This window comes from Bipolaris victoriae (assembly GCF_000527765.1).
Source record: "Bipolaris victoriae FI3 unplaced genomic scaffold scaffold_76, whole genome shotgun sequence".
In the NCBI taxonomy this organism is placed as follows: domain Eukaryota; kingdom Fungi; phylum Ascomycota; class Dothideomycetes; order Pleosporales; family Pleosporaceae; genus Bipolaris; species Bipolaris victoriae.
Window position 1 is genome coordinate 15613 of NW_014575316.1, and position 20628 is coordinate 36240.

General features: G+C 49.1%; 8 protein-coding genes across 8 annotated transcripts; 2 read left to right on the forward strand and 6 right to left on the reverse strand.

Moving 5' to 3' along the window:
- Window positions 1-606: 606 nt before the first annotated feature.
- COCVIDRAFT_106046 (hypothetical protein) lies at window positions 607-5280 on the reverse strand (the record flags this gene model as incomplete). Its single annotated transcript, XM_014698500.1, has 4 exons — window positions 607-1142; window positions 1195-1251; window positions 1302-1641; window positions 4444-5280. The coding sequence occupies 4 exons, from the start codon at window positions 5278-5280 to the stop codon at window positions 607-609; spliced, it is 1770 nt and encodes a 589-aa protein (XP_014553986.1).
- Window positions 5281-7668: 2388 nt separating this feature from the next.
- COCVIDRAFT_18174 (hypothetical protein) lies at window positions 7669-8455 on the forward strand (the record flags this gene model as incomplete). The annotated part of the gene is made up of 3 exons (XM_014698491.1): window positions 7669-7939; window positions 8072-8186; window positions 8332-8455. The coding sequence occupies 3 exons, from the start codon at window positions 7669-7671 to the stop codon at window positions 8453-8455; spliced, it is 510 nt and encodes a 169-aa protein (XP_014553977.1).
- Window positions 8456-10394: 1939 nt separating this feature from the next.
- On the reverse strand, window positions 10395-12237 carry COCVIDRAFT_106112 (hypothetical protein; the record flags this gene model as incomplete). Its single annotated transcript, XM_014698501.1, has 2 exons — window positions 10395-11507; window positions 11572-12237. The coding sequence occupies 2 exons, from the start codon at window positions 12235-12237 to the stop codon at window positions 10395-10397; spliced, it is 1779 nt and encodes a 592-aa protein (XP_014553987.1).
- Window positions 12238-13261: 1024 nt separating this feature from the next.
- COCVIDRAFT_106068 (hypothetical protein) lies at window positions 13262-14167 on the reverse strand (the record flags this gene model as incomplete). The annotated part of the gene is made up of 3 exons (XM_014698502.1): window positions 13262-13379; window positions 13463-13749; window positions 13826-14167. The coding sequence occupies 3 exons, from the start codon at window positions 14165-14167 to the stop codon at window positions 13262-13264; spliced, it is 747 nt and encodes a 248-aa protein (XP_014553988.1).
- A 420-nt stretch (window positions 14168-14587) lies between these two features.
- On the reverse strand, window positions 14588-15620 carry COCVIDRAFT_40018 (hypothetical protein; the record flags this gene model as incomplete). Its single annotated transcript, XM_014698503.1, has 7 exons — window positions 14588-14809; window positions 14866-14951; window positions 15001-15109; window positions 15162-15295; window positions 15346-15399; window positions 15447-15483; window positions 15537-15620. The coding sequence occupies 7 exons, from the start codon at window positions 15618-15620 to the stop codon at window positions 14588-14590; spliced, it is 726 nt and encodes a 241-aa protein (XP_014553989.1).
- An 896-nt stretch (window positions 15621-16516) lies between these two features.
- On the reverse strand, window positions 16517-17208 carry COCVIDRAFT_40019 (hypothetical protein; the record flags this gene model as incomplete). The annotated part of the gene is made up of 2 exons (XM_014698504.1): window positions 16517-16580; window positions 16616-17208. 2 exons carry the CDS (start codon window positions 17206-17208, stop codon window positions 16517-16519), a joined length of 657 nt encoding a protein of 218 aa, XP_014553990.1.
- A 482-nt stretch (window positions 17209-17690) lies between these two features.
- COCVIDRAFT_106130 (hypothetical protein) lies at window positions 17691-18275 on the reverse strand (the record flags this gene model as incomplete). Its single annotated transcript, XM_014698505.1, has 2 exons — window positions 17691-18001; window positions 18059-18275. The coding sequence occupies 2 exons, from the start codon at window positions 18273-18275 to the stop codon at window positions 17691-17693; spliced, it is 528 nt and encodes a 175-aa protein (XP_014553991.1).
- An 898-nt stretch (window positions 18276-19173) lies between these two features.
- Window positions 19174-20277, forward strand: COCVIDRAFT_106080 (hypothetical protein; the record flags this gene model as incomplete). The annotated part of the gene is made up of 3 exons (XM_014698506.1): window positions 19174-19408; window positions 19466-20037; window positions 20089-20277. 3 exons carry the CDS (start codon window positions 19174-19176, stop codon window positions 20275-20277), a joined length of 996 nt encoding a protein of 331 aa, XP_014553992.1.
- Between the last annotated feature and the right edge of the window lie 351 nt (window positions 20278-20628).

Here is a 20628-nt window from a genome sequence, read left to right on the forward strand (position 1 = left end):
CTACATACAACGTCTCGAGTAGGCTATGCAGTAAGACTGCAACATCAGCGCCATGCCAACCACGCCTCAACAAGCCATTGCTGATCAGATATGCGCACCAAAGCAGACCCAGGCGGTTGAAACCCAGCTTTCCTAGGCCAGAAAGGGCAAAGGGATCAAATTTGCTACACATGTCACGCAATTCACACTGCACAAGTCGCATACATATGTACAGAATATTATTCAATGACGGCAATGGGCCATCCAGGCCATGCCCCCACCGTCATTCTAATAGGCCCACACGCTCAACGTCTCGCTTCAATCTGAGACGTCAACAAACCCACCCAGCCCAACGAGAAACATAGTCTACAAACAAAAAAGGTATCCGCTGGAATATGCAATGAAGCTATCAGTCTTTCGCTGTCCCAGAAAAAAAAATACAGCATGCATTGTAACAAAGGAAAAAGTAGCAATAATAGCTATGGTGTTTGCGACAGGTATGGATGCGAATGACACCAAGCATTCCGTGACGCCGCGCTGAACGGGACCAATATGTGGTCAACCAAAGTAAGCATAGATAAAAGAAAGAAAAAAAGGGACAGATGAAAAATCTGCCTTGCATCGCTCTTAGCAGGCGACGTTTGTAAATGGCGCACTCTCCTGCAGATCCTCGACCAGAGCATCCACATTGTTGAGATACTTGCCTAGCATATGCTGCTTCTCAGCCTGCGACCGTGTGTGCTTTCTGATTCCATTGCTGCCGTCGTCGGTGCTCCCCCGCCGGTCCATAGCCGTCCTGACCTTGTCGCGACTCCGCTGAGGGCCCGAGACGGGCATTTCGGGCATGAGGTAAAAGTACAAGAACTCGAGCAGCTTGACCTTGACGCCCTGTGTTGTCTCCTCGTCCTTGAACAGACTTGTTACTGTGAGCAGGCCGTCCATGTGCTCAAATATCCGCGTGTTTTGGGGTGTGGCAAGCAGGGCGGAGACGAGAACGAGAAGGGCTTGTGACTGGATCGCCGGGCAGTTATAGGGGTCGAGCAGGTCGAGGAGAAGGTTCATGTATACCTCGCGCCCGAAGATGATGCGTGACGGGGGGTGTAGCAGGAGGAGACCTTGTATGTTGGAAAGCGACGAGAGGATGAGGATGTCGTTCTGGCCATCTGTAATCATGGTTAGCTCTTAATCGTCATCAACTCTGCGTACCTCTCCTACCTTTGCTGCTGCCCATACCAAGCAATCGATCCAGACAGTCGGCTACCCTGGTCACAACTTTACACTATTAGCATCTTGCCCATTGTTGATCTGCTGACTCGACGCACCATTCCATTCGAACCCCTCTTGTAGGCGAAAAAACTCTCGGAAGGCGAGATCATCTGATAGCTGTCCCAACTTCTTTGCTGTGGCTTGTTGTTGCTGTTGTTGTTGCTGCTGCTCGCTCAGAGTGATTGCTGAGGCATTCCGGCGGTGGCCTGGTGTGCTGGGTTTCGACTTTGTGCCAGAGAGACAAATCTGCGCCAACATGCCCTCAATCTGCCGTAATCCCTTGCGAATCTTCTGCGTATCCTTGGACGCAATATTGTCAAAGGCGAGCGATAAGAGGGCCTCCATGGCGGATAAGGTTGCGAGGATCCTTGTGGCGGGGTTAGTGGCAGCTATCAGCTCGACTTGTATGCTGAGACGATGAGGCGGCGGCGAGGGTGTTGAGGCGAAACGTCGAAGCTGTGCAATGCAGGAGTCGGAAGGGTGTGTGTTTCGAGGGGGGGCTAAGATGCAGCTAGAGGTTCCTTTTTGCGGAGAAGCCCTTCTGGTGAGCCTTGTGTGGGCCGAGATTAGGGAATCGCAGGTGTGCTTGATAGAGCTAGGTGCAGGGGTGTATTGGCACCTTGTAGCATCGATAAACACCCGCCGTTGCCCCGGCGACACCAACCCGCCCGCGGCGGTTCGAGCCGTGCACTCACTCGCCTCGCCCGCCCTGTCCACCACCACGCCAGCCAAACACCAGCCAACGCCAGCCCTCATCTTGCTCGACACCCCTACCTTGCTGCGACATGTCATTTCTCATTTGCTGTGCCCACACGTTCGGCCACCACGAGCCCTGCGCCAATCGCAATGGGCAACGCGACAGTGCGCATAACATGCTTCGCTTCTCCCCCTGACTCAAGCCCGTTCTGATCGACGTCATGTCCAGCTCCAGGCCTTTGGCCATTTCCGTTGCCATCAAGCCCAGCACGACAGATGCATACTGTCGTGGCTGACTGGGCTGCCCTCTATCCAGTTCACCGGTAACTCTGAACTAACCCACATGGGCTGACCGCGCCCTTCAAATTGCCTTCTTTTTCCACTGCGGGGCTACAAGGCTGCAACACCATACCTAATACTTCTCTGTATCCCCCCACGCGCCAGTCATAACCGGGCCGTAGAATGCCTTCGGTAAAGATTATCACCAGACAAACGGTTCAGCCTTGTGCTGCGTGGCTGCGCACCAGGCATCCAGCACCCTCCTCAAGCCTCGGCAACCTCACATCTCGTGTCTATCTTTGCTCTTGCATCCCATAAAGACTTGACTCTTCATGATCCATCAACCTTCATCTGTTCTACAACTGGACAGATCCTTGTCTTGTAAATCCCATCTCACAAAGTCAGATCGCTTCAGCGACCTGCTAGACCCAACATGGCATTGTCCAGATTCAACCGGACAGAAAAAGATCTCAAATTCTATGGACTCTACGTAGCCTTCTACTGCATAAACATAATTCTCCGCTTCATTATCCTGGCACCGACTATCTATTACCAGGACTATGCGACACGCCACAACAACGTAATCAGTGACAACCTTCTGCTTCACAATGGCACCTACGATCCAACTATCGTCACCGGCGAAAGGATGGCAGACTGGTGGGGTACCTTTGCCTTTTTATGGAACATTACAATCTGGATACCATCCATATGGCTGGAACCGCCATTGCATCTCCCAGTCGCGGCTGGGGATATACTAGTTACCATCTACATAGCGCGTGCTACGCATTATCAAAGCAGATACGTGCCCACGGCGAAAAGCGCATGTAATGACATGTCCACTTTTTACGACCAGCGACCTCCAGGGACTAATGAGAGCTTCTTCGCTGCTGCGGCGAGGCTGAATGCAACGGTCACAACCCCTACCAAAATGTGCAAGAACTTTGCCGAGGAACGTCAATATGGCATCTCCATAGCGTGAGTTGTCCATGAACCCCAAATTGCCATTGAGTACTAACAGCCCAAGCTTTTTCCAAGCCTTGATGGCACTTTTTGGTATTGTCTCTTTTGTTGGTTGCATACCAATTGCCAAACAACAAGTCATCAAGCTTTTGAAAAAAATCCAAAGATGCGCTACTTTCCTCTTGGCATGTACCATTTATCTACCAAGAGGAACTGTGGCGCTTGTTCCTTTTACTCTGTATACTACCCCAGTCTTTATCTTCCGCTTATGTGTACCTAGAAAGGCAAAAGTACCAGTTCGAACAGCGCGCCGGTACGCCGCGAAAACGGCGCTTGGGGCGGAGCAGAAGACCGAGATTGCGCTCAAAGGGCTGAAGACGCAGATTTTCAACAAGGATAATATAGCGAGGTATCAAGGCACTGACGGGGAGCCTACGCAACTGGCACAGTTCCTCGGCATCTACGACATGCTCATGATGGTCACTCAACACCTACACTACGTCGATGTCTTGAGCCTGTCTTCCGTCTCCAAATCTGTCCGTAACTCGGTCCTCCCCCACGACGATCTTCATCGCCGCCTCACCCTTTTCAAACGATCTACTTGCCGTGGCGGTGGCGCGAGGACTCCTTGTTCGGTGTGTTGGATTCCGATATGCTCGGATTGTTTCAAGGCCACCTCGTTTGTACAATCAGCCCCACTACACCACCTGGAAAACTGTGTCCCATACTGCAGGTCCTGCTACTACCAACATGTTGCGGTTAAACAAACCCTTCAAGGCACAAGACACAAGGGTATAGAGTGCAAATGCGTTCCTGATGCTCCTTGGCTATACACCATGTACAAGCGTTTCGTCAATCCTAACACATACCGAGGACCCATACAGGATCTCAGGGAAGTGCCCTCGTCTGTTTGCAACACTTGCTTCCAGTTGTCAGTTGAAGAGATCAAGTCAAAGAGGACCGCGGCTGCAAAAGTGATGTTGAAGAAAGGCCATTCAGTCCATGGGTACGAGTGGAGCATGTGTATGAGACCGCTCTGCGAGAAACCGCTCAGTGCCGGTCCCAGATTCTGGGTTTGCACTCGGCCGGGCTGTAACAAGGAATGTACGAGTTCTCTGCACCAAGCGTGGGGTGAGAGTACGAAGGAAGCGGAAGAAGCAGTCTGAGCTCACACACATGTTATACCCCATGACTCATATCCAATTACGACTATGTAAATTATTATCGAACCCATCAAGCCATCACCGCCGCAAACACCCCAACCGCCAGCGCCACCGTCCCACCCGTTACCTTCCTCGCCGCCCCCGTAAACTCCGGCAACCCACTCTGCGTCGGCGACGCCACACCCCCAGTCGCATTCGTCGCATTCCCCCCCTGCACGACTTCAAAATTCGCACAAGTAATCCTCGTCGTATTCCCCGTATGCAACACAAACGCCAATCCCCCAAAGTACCCTTCTGACCCTTGCTCAACGCTCAAATACGGATCTACAAACTGCACTTCGAAACTCCCCTCTGAAGTGATTTTGCCGCCGTGCTTACCTGCTAAATCACCGACTTGACATGTTTCTGGCAAAGAAGCGTCGCACATGTAGAGTTCGCCGCGGTTTGTGGGGTCGAGATGGCCGAGTGTAGCGGTGCAGTTTCCGTCACTGGGGACGGGGAGCGCGTGGATGTGCCATGCGAAAGGTCCGAATTGCTGTTGATCCGGTAGATTGGTTAGGTTGACGGTGAAGCGGACGCCTTGGGGGTCGCCGGCTGCGTCGATGGTGCCCGTGACGTTGGTGTTGACGTAGGGGTTGTATTGTACATCCGGAAGCACAGCGCGGTAAGTGGCTGAGGGTTGGTTTGGGGATGCGGTTGCGGTGCCCTCGACACCGCCTGTGGCGTTGGGGAGGTAACCTGGTGCTGGAGGAAGGGGCGAGATGATGGCGCCTTGGAGGGTGTCGACGCCTGTGAAGGAGGTTGCGGTAGGGAGGGCGGGGATGACGCCGGATTTTGCAGTAGAGAGCAGGGCGGGGGGTGGTGCGGGTTCTTGGACTTGGGATTGGGCGGTGGTGAAGCGGATGAGGGATAGTAAGGGGAGAAGTTTTGAGAGCATTTTGGATGATGGTTGAGTGAGGGTGCTGGAGGGAATGGAAAGTGAAGAGATCTTTGCCGGGCATTCTTATAGAGCGTTTTGAAGACTATAAGCATTTTCCTTACTTACGAGCGCTATGTCGTAGTCCATCTCGATAACCTTGTACTTCCCCAGTGACATCAACACGCCCTCATCCTAATTCCCTCCCATCCTCTAATAACAGCCACTTCCCTCCTACACTTCCCTTAGACACTCCCGGCTCAAACATCCGTAACAATTACAACGTGGCTCAGTCGCACCGCCAACCGCGCCGATCTCACCACCAAGCCTTGTCTCTACGCGTAGCGTGCTAACTACGGATCCCCCGTGCCGTTTTCCCCTCTTTCCATCCATCTTCACCTCTCGACAGCATCATACAACGACAACTGACCGAAAAGACCAGCAACCCCACTCACCACGGCCGACGTTACAAATGGTAAGAAAATAGCCGGTAAACGAGCACCCGGGGCGTTGGGCTATTGCATTAGCGTCATTTGGGGTACATGCACCGAGAACTGGTGCCTGACATCACATTCTGGCACTGTCGCGATTCGATGGATGCGTGGATTCGAGATGGTGGTTGGAGAGGTGATGTCAAGACTTGATGTATGCGGGGGGGTTAAGCGAGGTAAATGACTAGGTCGCGCGCTACGTATATGGATGAAGAGAGGTAAGGGGGGGAGGGACTCCGCGGATGTGGGAGAGAAGATGATGCGTTGATGTTTGGGGAGATGCAGGTCCAAGGATGTGAGGATGGGCAGGGATGATGTTGGCTCGCTTGTTCTTAGGGTGGAAGATGCACGGCAGGTAGGTTGGATACATGCTTGGCTATGTGGATGTGAAATAACATAGTACTACCGTAGTGTTACATGCTTATAGCTGCGACGTCTTTTTTGTCTTCCTCGAGACTTTTTTTTCTCTTCTCGTTTATCACTTGTAGTCAAACTAGCAAGAAGAGATGTTTGTCATGATACTCTGAACTGAAGCCTAGCAAGGCTAGTCCTCGGTGATTCATCTGGTACCCTTCGGGCCAAGGGAGCCATAGCCGCTTTCTTCGTATCATCAAGTGAGGGCGGTGCAACGGGACAGGCCCAGTACAGTCTTGGCAAGCAACATTAGTAGACAAGGTCGGCCCAGATCTTCTAGCTTCATTGGCCGGAGCAGATCTGTGAGTATAAGTATTGACATCTAACCATAGTTGTATAGTAGGTTTTCAATATTCTCTCGTACTAAGACTATAGGTGCCTATTCGAATCAAGGCTTGTCGGTGTCCCACGCACTCCCATATGCCTCTATGTGACTCTACCGCCGATCCTGATCCGAACATTCTTGCCTGCACCCCTATGGGCATTAGACAGAACAGATCTCTCTTACAGTATCGTAAGTATAAATCCATTTAGGGCCTATAGCTTTAACAGCGACTGGGTCGCAGAAAAATCCCTCAATAGCAGAATCTGGCGCACCGTGGAACGCGACTACAGCTTTCTTACATCCTGCTCTTTTTCCAAAGGCCGCAGCCAACGTATTCTTCAATTCTGCGGGAACCTCAAATTGACAGCTGTCGAAATCAACAAAGCATTGTAGACCAAATAGTTTTTGAGCTGCTGTAGAAGCTATAGAAATAAGGATAAGAGGGATAGTAGCGTAATGTACTACATCAAAATTAGACAAAGCACGAAAAAGTTGACGCTACTCACTATTGTATAACTTTTGACTTGAAACGTGTAGATTCTTATGTCTCTGCAAAGCGGTGGATTGCGATATTAGTAGGAGAATGTAATAAGAATATAATAATCATGTTGGTAGGCTCTCACAGATAAGTACATGCGATGAGTGCATAAAATAGTAAAATATTATATAATTACCAAAGCGTAAAACTTAAGTTCCAGCCCACATAGGAAACCTAAATATGCTTACGATAAGCTCTAGCAAACTTACTAGAACACACTAGCCTGTTTAGGCAACGGAACAACCTCTAATAGGTCCATATACCGTGAGCATGTTGTTTGGTTAGCCCAAGCCGAGTTGTATTCGTCTGTACAAGATATCGGTAGAGTAGTAACCAGTCACACGTTTCTTATCATTGGCTAAATGCCCTTAAGTAAAGTTTGTGAGAGACGGTAGATATGTTAATGCTTACAGGCGACGGCGGAATAATCAGAATTTACGTAAGACAGGAAATCGAACACAATTTTAGCTACAGAAGTGTGATGATGAATAGAGTTTTTCTACTATTCAAATAGTCGTCTACTGCGTATCCTGAAGAAAGTATCAAGCAGCATCATTCTGCTACCTACAGTCCTATGGTCAAGAAATTCTCTTATCAAGGACCTCCCACCTAAGCGCATTCTGCATCTCTCATTTCCAAAGATGCATCTTCTCCGCTTCTTTAGTGTGGCTGCTGTCACAGCCTCTATGGCATTGGCTCTGCCTGCTGAAATCCCTCAAGTTGCAACCTCGGAGCTTCAAACTGTACCAGCTGCTGAAGCCTTGGCCAATCTACCTCCCGCGGACGATATTTTTGTGCGCAATACCCCTGGGGACGTCTCTACGAAGAGCTCTAGCTACGAATCTGAGTCTAAAGCTCTTGCGATCCGTGCTAGCCCTACCCGCAAAAACATTTTCACGATTACTCTCCACGGTACCCGTGTTATTTTTAATGGCGCCATTAATTGGGCTATGAAAGCATACCTGGATAGTTAAAACGGCCCCAGCACTTTCCACATGACTCCCTTGGAGTCCACTACTAGCGGCGCTACTGCGACTGTGTTAGGCTACGAGTATAAGAAGAATTTCCTTGGGACGGACATCACTCGCGTTACTGCGTCGGTTCAATCTATCTTCAAGGCAGCCTCTGGCACTATTTACACATTTCCCGCCACTGTCGCGTACGTCATTGACACAAGGCAAGGTTTTTATTTAAAAAATGTTGAACTGTTCGACATCACGAGTGCTACTCAAAAGTTACCTGGGGCGGCCAAAGTGACTAAACTCCTATTCAGTCAATCTTACGATGACTACAAGGAACTATAGATATACTTCGGAGAGGTGGCACAGTGGGTTTGCTTTCAGGATCTCAAAATTTCTCTTTCCACGATGCCAAGGAATCCGCAAGGCCGAAAGTTTAAATTTCTCCCTCTCCACTTCCAAAAAGTAATATCCAGAATATTAGAGCCTAGTTTAGTATTGAACTAAAGTTTTCTTTCAATATACATATTGCCAGGAAGGAGTTTTTCAAGTTTTAGTGCCGTAGAAGCTTTCTTGTCATCTTCTCCTTGTTAGGACTGCTGCACTAATTTTAGAGATAAGAATACAGTGTATCTAGATGCTCCAGAGCAGACTTGGGATCAATCAAATCAATCAATCTGAGGGATCATTTTCGATTTAGTTGGTCCTCAAGGACCTCTGCAATTGGATTGAATTGAATTGATTAATCCATATTTTAGTAGTTATTGATTGCCGTTTGATTGATCTGATTCAGAATTTTCTCATATAGTAATATCTCATTAGATGAAGCTATCTTGGTGGTGAGAAAGCTTCGTCTAATATGGACTGCACGTGACTAAATCTACCAATTAAATAAATCAATCCAGACCTCTAAAACTTGATGAATTGATCCTCCAGTTCCTGCGTTTTTGAATTGATTGAATTGAACCAATCAATCGAGAATCGATCAAATGAATCAACAGATTGATTAATTTCATGTACGCTTCAGAGATAAACCATGTATAAGCCAATGCAACCCCCTTGATAATCCCATACGCTTAAGTACCTCTTCAAAGAGTCGTCTCGATTTACTTGAACTGATGTATTCTTGTACTCATCTATGAAACACCTCCCACCTATCCTATCCTACCCTGCCCTGGATTACCCACTGGGCAACATTGATACTAAATCAATTGTTAGTTTAGGAGCTTAAAAACTAACATAGAATATCATACCGTAACATAGCATGTACAAGAATGAACGTCTGAGTCTTCCCCTAGTTGGATGTCTTCGGCCTTCTGTCCAGGATTACAGACGGGTGTTAATCCTGACCCATCGCAGCCAAGGGTTTCTCCTTGGGGTACATCGCATGGATGACTGATTCTGGAATACGGTCTATTACAGACGCTCCTCCTGGACTCTACAACATAGGCATGCTGAAGGATAGTTCCAAATACAAAAAGAAGATATCGTGAGTGTACCATCTTGGGAAAATTCTTAGTAAACAGAAACGTGATGAAAGATGAATCTGTACAGAACTAGACAAATAAGTACCAGTTTATATAGAAAATACACCTGTGGTACAAGTAGTGGCATGGACGGTAAGACGGAAGGCCCCAGTGATGGTATTTGGTCTGTGCATTATCTTCTCAAGGTCTCGATCCATCCTTTCGTTATGCAGAAGCCCGTCGAGAGTATCTTTCTAGTTAGTAAGTAAGCAATAGTATGCGCCACATTCTAAATTAGGAAACGCCTCTAAGCTTACATGGCTGTACTCGGCATAGTACGGCTCGCAGGGAGAGATAGATTGACGAGAATACAGGATCTATTACTATAGACTTATTGGAAAGGGCTCTCATGGTTTAGGGAATCAGAGCGTAGTTAGCAGGATGCAACTCAAAGAGCGGGATAAAATCGGATGTTGCTTTGCCTGGTTTCGCTGGTTGCAATCAAGAATGTTGTGGCATTTTTAACTTTAGACTATGACAGTATGTAGATGGGTATACGGCACAGTACGAGATTAGTAGGTATGACATAAGATGGACGTGCGACATATAGGTATGAGACGTCACAAGATGGGGCAGTAATTGCAGTATGGAGCCCAGATCGCATGCTTTGAGTGATAATCGCGAAAGCAGCCCGGCCCAAAAACCCTCCAAGTAAGCTACCAGGATCTACGAATCGATAACGCCGAAATGGATAAGTCTTCAACGGGAGTTGCTTATTTTCTAGACCATCCATTTTAAAGTTATGATGGAAATTGTGCTAGGAATTAGCTAGTTTGCACTTGTTCTATACCTACGTACACAACCTGAGACTTCCTTAGTAAAATTCTCTTTCCCCCCCATCATCATCATCATCATCATCATCATCATCATCATCACTCAAAATCACGCCTGAAACCCCTTCTCAAACCCCCTCAACCACACACCGGCCGCATACGCGCCCGGATCGGGAATCTTCGACCTATCACTCCCATCCTCGGCAATATACGTGGCGCGCCCAAACTTGGCCTTCATATCCTTTGTCCCATCGGCCTTGTCCTCCGCAACCTGCACACTCTTTGCAAAGTCCTTGGTCTCAGCCAACGTATTGATGAACGGGATGAGGACATCCATGACCGTTCTGTCGCCCTTTCTCGCACTAGTGTAGTTCTTCAGATTCTCAAGCGCGGTGAGCGCGGAAGAAGCAAACGTGGATATGTCGAGAGGAGCATTTTGTGAGAGTGTGGCTGTGGCGAGCGCGTTGGTAAAGGCGGTGACGAGGATGGAGAGGATGGCGCCGAGGGAGCCGCCTACGTCCTCGACGTTTTCGCCGATGCTTTCTAGGAGTGCTAGGATGGGCGGTGGGTTTTGCTCGACGGCGTCGATGTTGGCGAGGATGCTCTTGCATACGCCTGCTACGGCTTCGCCGCAGTCGCCGTCGCCCATTTGGAGATCGTACTGGGTGATTTTGGGCTCGGCAGCTAAGGCGGCTTTGCATGCTGTTCGCAGGGCGGGGATGAGAGAAGCTGGGGTTGCAGGACCTTTGTGGAGTGTTGACTTTTCAGACAGCGCGGCATTGGCCTTGTTACGTAGTTCTTCCGTCTCCTTATTGATGTTGACTGGCTTGAAGCCATTCTTCGGCCATGCGGGAGCGTTGGTCGGGGCATCAAGCAGAGCAATGATTTCTTCGTCTTTGACACCCATGGATTTGGCCATGCCGCTCATGTTGCCCAGTGTTATGCTGAAGCCTTGGGCGTTGAGCGATGTCTCGAGCACACCTGCGTAAATGCGTGTTGGCTCGATGCTCCAGTCTCGTTTTAATGCTACGAGGGCTAAATTCACCATGGCATCAAATTCCAGGTTTGACAGGCCGCCGAAGTTGTTGACGAGCATTACCACGTTGTCGCCGGGGTTGAACTTGACGAAGGCGCGATCGGAGTCTGAGGGGTCCAGGAGATACTTGAGCATCTCCTTGATAACGTCTTCTGGACCAGGCATCGGATGTATCGTTCGCAGGCCCTAGATCCCGATAAGTATGGTTTCTTTTTGGGGGGGAAGAGCAAGATGAACTCTCTCCACATACCGGTTCATTGTGAATGCCCATACCCACAACACAGGCATTGTCCTGCACACTCTCAAACGCCTCTCTTCCAGGGACATGGCAATGATCCAAGCTCGTTCCAATCGTAACCAGCTGCTCATTACCCAGCTCACCCATCTTCCTACACCGCTCAAATGCCCAGCCCTGTAGTGATGCACCACCGATCAGCTTGATGACGAGCAAGTTGCCCGCCAGTCCTCTTCGTCCTACTTTCCCACTCTGAGCACGACCCAGCGCTGCGTCTTCCGCCATACAAACGACATCGACTTTGTACCCTAGCGCCTGGCCCTTTTCCCTCGCCAGCCCAAAATGCAGCATGTCGCCCGTGTAATTTGTGATACAGAGTATTATGCCCTCTGTACTGGGTACGTTTCGCATACCAGCCATGACTTGCTTCGTACTCGGCGACGCAAAAATATCTCCACACACAGCAGCCGACAACATGCCATCGCCCACGAAACCCGACCACGCCGGCTCGTGGCCCGAACCGCCTCCAGACACGATGCTGACTTCATTGGGTCTGTGGGATAAGTTGTAGACTACGCGGTTGGCCTCGTCGAGCGCCATGTGCTTGTTTCGTGCGCAGAGCGAGCGCAGCGTGTGCAGCACGACGCCCTCTGGATTGGGAAAAAAGTGTTTCCGCGACATGATTTTGGATTGTAATCGTGTGAGTTGGAATCGATAAAGTCGACTTTCTTGCGTCAAGTTTCTACAAGCACTCTTATTAGTATTGCAATTCATCCCATATTATCCGCCAATCGTACCGGTATTCTCCCAGGAAAGCGGCCCTTCTGTACGTTAACTTACATGTGTGTACACCTAGACCTCTTCACAATCCTGCACTAAGAAATTTCCTCAGATACAGCGTCTTGATAAAACCCCCAAGTCTTGAATTAGAAAGTTGTAAAAAAAAGCTGAATATAATTCGTTCCCTCCCCCCCCCCTCATTCCGGGAGCCGTCCACAGCTTTATAAACCCTCTTTCCCCGCTCCTCACCCCCCACCCCCACGACCTACCAACCCCGCGCCCACCTCGCCGCATTTATTTGGACAATCTACGGCACAATCATCAAAAGCTTCTACGGCTATTCACAAAAAAAGGCCCGCATCCCCAAAAGAATATCCCGGCCCAACAACAGTATTGAGAATGCCCAATACGTAAAAAAAAAGGTATACTGTTTTCAGGCTAAGGTGGTTGCATGTGGTTTGGGAGCTTGGTTTGCGCCGGGATTACCGGTTTGGGAAGTGCCGGAAATTGGTATAGTACTAGATAGGTGGCTTGCAGGGTCGGTCTGGGCTCCGAGGTGGACCGGAGGGGAATTGCGGCTTATGCTCTTATGACATCGTTCGATGGTCGGAGTTATCTTTTGTGGATATTAACGGCATCTTGGATATTTGGAGACTAGAGTAGCGGATGGACTGATCGTGTGGTAGTATATTCCTGTGCCTATGCATGTGGTCTTGCACAGCACAGCATCTTACACGGAAACTTGTTTGCTCTGTTTCTGATACCGTGTACCTCGAATGTACATCTGCCAGGCCCATACTCCTAACATATCGATATCTATGTGTCAACCTTTCTACCGCCCACAACTGACTAGCCCAAGTACACAACAAGCGTCCCAAAGAGACCTCAAACAGAGCGGGAGCAAAGCAATTTCAGCCACGATCTCCTAATCAAACATGATCTTCTTGCCCTTCAACAGTGTGCCTCCTAGCAGCTTGCCAACTGCGTATCCAATATAAGCGCCCGTAACAATGGTAACTGGCCACTTCTGCCATTCGCGGTCCCTGCACATGATTAGTCTTGTGGCTTCACAAGTCTCATCTCGATCCAATTTCTGGTTGAGAAAGTCAGTCAAGGGGGAACTCACCAGTCCAAGGGAATAGGTACAGCGCCTATCCAAGCACCAAGAACCGTGCCAATCAGCCCTCCATAGACCTCATCTATCGGCAGGAGCAGCGCAATAATCTGTCTCCATGTATCACCGTCGACACCGTGTACGTAAATCAGAGGTAGCGTGCTCAAGAGCGCCACATGGGCACCACAGAGCAGTGTGTGTGCATGGTGTGTAGACACGGGTGCACCAAAGAGGACGAGAATGGCCGTGAGAAGCGGTGTTGCGGCGAGTGCGGATAGGAGGAGAGACAAGAAAGCCGGCTGTGACAACAGATTAGTTCTTGCCTTGGGAAAAGGCATTGCTAGCAACGCTGCCATGTTAGTACAAGACACGTACCACAATCTTCGAGTTCAACCCTTGTTCCAGCTTCGTCGGTGTCTTTCCCTTCTTCTCACCCGGCTTCTGTTTCCGCATCGAAGGCGTGCCTCCAGTAGGTGGGAGGCATACGGCTACAAAGGCTATTTGCAGCACAGCGAGCGGTGCGAGGGTGCTTAGCAGCGTGGGCACGGGGTCTGCAACCAGAGCGGGGAATTTGAGCGCGTAGACGGATAGAACGAGGATGGGGTGAATGTGCGTATATAGACGCGCGGTATCGTTCTTCAGTGGCTCAATTGGCGCGGCAGTTGAGGCCTGGTGCTTTGATGTCGCGTTTGCGTTGATGACAGTTGTGCTGGCCATGTTTGCGAATTAAATGGGTGGTAATGAATATGCAGGTTGAGAGAATCGAAGACACGTCAATTCGAGGTGAAATGCTTTTGTACTGGGCTTTGCAAGGAGCGTGGATGGCGCCTGGCCGACTGGGACGTTTGTTGGTCGGGGTAGTTGCAGGAGATCGCGGAACGGAAAGTTTCGAGATGACGCTGGTGGTGCTGCTCGCTGATTGGACGGACAACCAACTCCTGTTCAGCACCTCTATGGTTCGTACGAGACGGCACAAAACATGTGAATTGCTGTTTCCACAGCTTTACGATTTTCAATTCATCATCTAGCCATATACTCTGTTCATACCTCGTTCCTAGTGGCCATGTCCGAAACTTTTACGTAGGGCGTTACACACATTCATTCCTTGCACCATTGCTTGAACCATGTCAATACCTACTACTGCTCTCCCTTTTTCGGAACCAAGTTTCTCAATGAAAGATCATACACCACGTCCTCCACATCCTTGACACGATATTTGAGGCCATCACTGCGGCGGCGTAGGCTGTCATTCTTGAGGTTGAGGATCTGGAATCCAGCATGCAGATCCTTGACGAACTGATTGATGAGCAGCGGGCGCTCGTAATCGCCCAGAGTGACAGCATTGCGGGCAAGGCGGGTCTGTCGTTGTTAGCTATGTATTCTTGTTCATTCGTAATGCATGTGAGGCGACGTACAAGCTCTTCGACAAGCGTCATAAGGGCATGCAGATACTCCTCAAGTGAGAGGTGGAACTCATCGCGCTCCTTGAGGTTGACTGGGACTGTTTGAAAGTTAGTAGTGCGTATGTGATGTATTTTTTCTGCACGTACTCTTGAAGATTTCACCGAGCTCCTCAATGGTTAAGAGTCGCCCACATTGTACCGCACCGCCCTCATACTTGTAGCCGCCAAGCCAGCCCCAGAAGAGAATGCTCTCGCACTGCAAATTTGTTAGTGGTATGGGCTGAGTACTGTGTCAACCCTGAACCTACTGCGCCTTGCATCTGTCGGCTCCACATGTTGTTGAACTTGTAGTAAGGCATCTTGGACGCAGCTTGCGACAGCTTGGAAACAGTGTCAATGACATTGCCAATGGGCTCTTGGGCAGCTTTCAAGATCTCTGACACTGTATCTCAATTAGCTACCATATTGTGAGTCCTGGATGCTGCGACTGACACTCGCTGACAGGCGTGGAATGGGCTCTTGACAGCACGAAGGAGACATTGCGATCTGCAAGAAGTAAGAAAATGTCTAAAACTCTGAGTGAATACACTCACTGTGTTTCTCAAGCGCCTGGATGATGTCGCGCAGCTCCTGTCGCGTTGTGAGTACGATGTCACGTGCAGCTCTGGCGAACTGCCACTTACATCTCGAACCGCGGAGTCCTCGTCTATGCGCGCTTGAAGGTCCTGGAAGACGGCCGGGTTGACCATGCCTGATTGCGATGCCATCTTGCCAAATTTCGGGGGTTTGAAGAGGTGTTCGAGTGACGTTTGAAATTGTGGTAGTATCTGGGTAAGTAGGTCAATGTTGGTTTGGGAAACAAACCTCGCCACGAAAATTTGGCGTCACACGCTGCTCCCTGCGCAACTTCACTTTTTCACCGATGCAGCCACATACAGTACATTGGATATGCGATATATCGATTTCAAGATTTGCACGTATTCATTGTAATTTACTATACAAATCGATCAATTGGATGGCTTTACGTACCGTGTCTTTGTCAACACACGCTTTGTGGTTGATACCGAGATAGTAATAATGGTCTTCTGAATATCTTACGGCATGTCTGGATCTTGTTGAATATTGATTTCTACCATGAGATTGCCCAAAAATCAACCCGTGTTTTCCTTTGTCCCTTTGTTATTTGTTTTACTATCTACAGCTTTCTAGATCTTTCCTATCTGTAATATTACATCGTGTAAATATTTGGGAAGTTCTGAGCTTCTAGACAGCCATCAACTCATTCATCTTTCGTTTCAATAGATCTGTCACAAGGGACCTGATTATTATATGGTACTTCCCTCTAAAATTACGAGAAAATATTCATCTGCGGAAAGATGAACTCGCAAAGCGAACGACCTTGTATATTCTTATACCACAGTAACGTCGCCGCCGGTCTTCCATCCACTTGTGATGATACACCCGATAATCGCACACCACTTGATTACTTAGGTACTTATAATAAGACAATGTATTATATCCGTACCATATACCGCCTCACCCCAGCAAAACAATTTGCCAATACTACCCTTATATCTCCAAATTACGCATCCCCCAATTGCCCATCCTCTCGCCCTCCTGTTCACCTCTCTATCTCCCCGTATTCCTCCCGCGCAATATCCTATCACGCATCATTATACTTCTTACCTTCAACTTGACAAGGCGCCGCTTCTTCCTCTCCGCATCGGCTACCTTCGTACTCTCGAGATCCATCTCCGGTAACTCCTGCTCGCCCGCAGTACCGCGCAAGATGGCTCCAGCACGCTCCCTCGACCTGAACTCGCTACTCAAGAAAGCTACTTCCTCGCAGAAGAAGCAGAAACTCATGACGAACGAAGAATCTTCTACCTTGCACAGGTCGCGCCCCTCGATGAGTGTGGCGTTGTTGTATAGGAGGCTAGTAACCCAGTCGTCCTTTTCCTGCTTGATGTCTATGCGTAGCTTAGACAGTGCGGGATAGGTCGCCGGCTCTCGAATGACGCCTTCATGAGTGTTCTTGACAATTGGTGTCTGGGTTGTCGCGGCCTGGGTTTCAGACGACTGGGCTTTCTGTTCTGCTCGCCAGATGCGTGGGCCGACGACGTAGGAGAAGAGTGGACTATGAAGTAGGAAACAGATTCCATCTAGTGCGAGGGTCAGATATATTCGAGAAGTGTTTCTGTGACACCTACCGATAAGCTCCTCGTGATAGTAGGTTGGGAGATTTTGTGGCAGCTTGTCAAGTAACTCTTGTATGTGACTTCGTAACGTGATCTCTTTCGCTACGATCGGGGAGGGTGGTGACATTTCGAATCCGAGTTTCACATGGCTCTTCATCATGCGTTTCATCGTGGAACGATTCATAGTGTTTTGGTAATAGTATTACTCTTGTCTGAAACTCATGTACCAAAGGTATATTGAACCCTGGAGGTTGGAAGTTGCTAACAAGATTTGAGCGTTGAGTGTGAGAATGGGTTCTCAAATGTCTAAAGCTCTACTATAGTGTTCTATTACCGTTGCATTGGATTCGTCTTTGCTGCAGGCGGCAGGTCCCCATGAAGTGAAGGTGAATGTGTTATCACATGGCAACAGCGTTTCTATAGGGCTGTTGTCAGTACAACCATGTTTGCTCATTCGAGTTGTTGGTCAATCTCACCACGAGGATAGCACAAAATACCCCTACATTCACGAAATGTCTCTCCAAATCTTGATATCATCACGCATACCTGACGATGCGTGAGAAATATGCAGTAGCCTTGTTCTTCATTCATTACATTTCTCATCATGATGATAATGTTTCTGGCCGCTTCAAGCATAGCCTAATTAGCAGAACGATTCCAAGGAATCCGCGAGATAATATCCGCATGCAATCTGTCAGCTGCCCTGTCGAAACCTGTCCTGCACAGCGCCATCGCTTCATGATGGATGATCGGATCTTGGCCTTCACGCTCACATAGATCACCCCTAAAAATGACTCGAACATCGCCATAACTCGGATGTACCGCTAGACACATGTAATGATATATGCCTTCGTGCCCGATGTAAACGGAAATTTGTGTGAGTGAAGAAAGGCCGTGTGGACCAAAGTCACCATATTGACCACTGCGAATGACAACGTTGGCCATGCTCTCTATATTTTCCTGTCAGCTAGCGAAATATAAGGTAAGTGAAGAATATGCTGTCTTACTAGTAAGATGAACCAGAGCTTCACGATTTTGAATCCACCGTGTGGGTAAGTTGTCTGCGAGGAGGAAATAGATGCGATCAAAGACCATATCACGGGTAATGCGAATATGTGATTCGTGATAAACTCGAGGGGCGCGTGGATATGGTCTTGATGGCTGGGAAGCTATACCTGGCGTATGGCCTGTAGGTGAGTGCTGCTTGTCAGGGCTGGGTGGCATCGTGGTGATGAGCAGTGGGTTCTCTGACCTGAACTTCTTCAAGTTTTCTAATGCTTTATTGGATGCTTGAGAAAGGTCTTGCGGATTTGGACGCCCGGTCATTTTGGCGAGTGGCTATACCGAGGGTGTTCTTCTCTAGGGTGGATAGTCAGGTATCTTGGAATTTTCAATCAATTGTATAAGGTTGGATAGGAACAAGCAGTAGAATCGAGGCCTGTTCATGACTGCTAAATAGTCGTATGATAGTCAAGGTGACTGGAAGTAGACTTGCAACAATCTGGTGTGACTGAACAGGCAACAAGGCCCTTGTGACTAGATATTATTGAACACGCTTCTCTATTGATAGCTAATTATTGTCTTGCTCTTCTATTGTCTTCTAGTGAGACAAACTTTGCTCCTCTATAGTCACCATCAGCAAATGAAAAGGGCACAGGCTGTACGAGAAAGACTATTCTTTCAGCCATACATATAGCCAGTACAAGTAGAAAACAGAAACTAAGTCACTCCGGTTGCAATGTGTAAATTCAGCCCTACGATACATTTGGCGATGTGTGGATGGTGTTGTTGTTTTTTTCCAGGTGGGTCCCCGCGTTCGAAATAGCTCTGCGCTAGTCCCGGATCGGCATCGCACACACCTGCACGCGCCCTTGGTGGAGCGCGGGAAGCATCAACAGGGCACTGGGCATTCACTCCTGACAACCGCCCCCGTCGCAAATCTGACCCCCGTCGCATCCCCACAGCGACTGCTCTCGCTTCTGTTTACTGCGGACCTTCACTCGTTAGTCGTCTGCACCTCCGCTCGCTTCCGATATACGTGTTGCGCACGACGACTGTGACTGCGACTTCACCACCTCCACCGCTTGGCACTCTCGAGCTCCGGCATCCCCGTCCTGCGACAATGGGCTTCGGCGACTTCCAGACGATATGCGAAAAGGCGCCGATACCCCTCTGCGCTGCTGTGGGCCATCAGGATATCAGCAATGGCGTGGGCATCCAGACACGCTGCTATGCCAGGACTATTGAGATCGCCAACACGCTCATCTTCGAGGCGGCTAACGACTTTATGCACATCCTGGCCCTGGTCATGACCGTCGTAATGATCATACACGTGCGCTCCAAATTCACCGCTGTCGGTACGTCGGCGCAAGATCAGCATTATGACCAAGAGCACCTTTGCTAACGTATACCAGGGCGCAAGGAAATCACGACCTTCTTCTACATCTACTTCCTCCTGACCATCATCTCTCTCGTCCTCGATGCAGGCGTCACTGCGCCCGGTTCCGCTACCTACCCGTATTTTGCCGCCGCCCAGAATGGCCTCACGTCCGCCTTGTGTACTTGCCTGTTGATTAATGGCTTTGTCGGTTTCCAGCTTTATGAAGACGGCACCACCCTTTCTGTCTGGCTGCTGCGGCTCAGCTCCCTCGCCATGTTCATCGTCGGTGGCGCGGTCAATCTCTTGACTTTCAAAGGCTGGGCCGGACTGAGCCCCATGAACCCTATTGGCATCTTTATCGTCACCTACCTCGTCAATGCCATCTGTCTGTTCATTTACGCAGTCAGCCAGATCATTCTCGTAATGGGAACTTTGGAGGACCGCTGGCCGCTGGGTGACATCCTGTTTGGCATTTTCTTCTTCGTCATTGGCCAAGTGATCCTCTATGTCTTCAGTGACACCATTTGCGAAGGCGTACAACATTACATTGATGGTCTCTTCTTCACTACCATCTGCAATCTTTTGGCTGTCATGATGGTTTACAAGGTGTGTGGTTTACACCGTCATTTGCCTATGCACCTGCTAATATTTCGACAGTATTGGGACTCTATTACACGCGAAGATCTCGAATTCTCCGTCGGTGTCAAGCAGCACAACTGGGAGATCAAAGAACCATACCCAGAAGACGAAAGGCGAGGCACCATGTACCAAGACTCCGACTATACCCCATCGCTTTACCAGCAACCTCATGGGCGCAACTCACATTACTCTGCTGTGGGCCATTAAGCCTGTGCAATGACCCATTGTGTTTTTACCCTCGGACGATCTATATTTTGCATTGATCCCTATTATCCCTACGCATGAAGCGGAGTTGGTGGCGTATAATTGCTTCGGCAAAAGCAAAACTAACTCATCAACACTCCTGTAGCATTGTTGTATTTGCACTAGCGACTAATTGGCACGGCACAGGAGGACTGGGTTGGACGACGTTGACAATGTGCTCCTACCCAGACGGAACACGATATGACTAGCACCTACGTAGATAGTAATATGAATACTCGAAATACATAGTATATGATGCTTCCCCGAGCTTTCGCCGCCTTTGTGACCGTTAGCCGTTCTTCCGACGGTAAACTA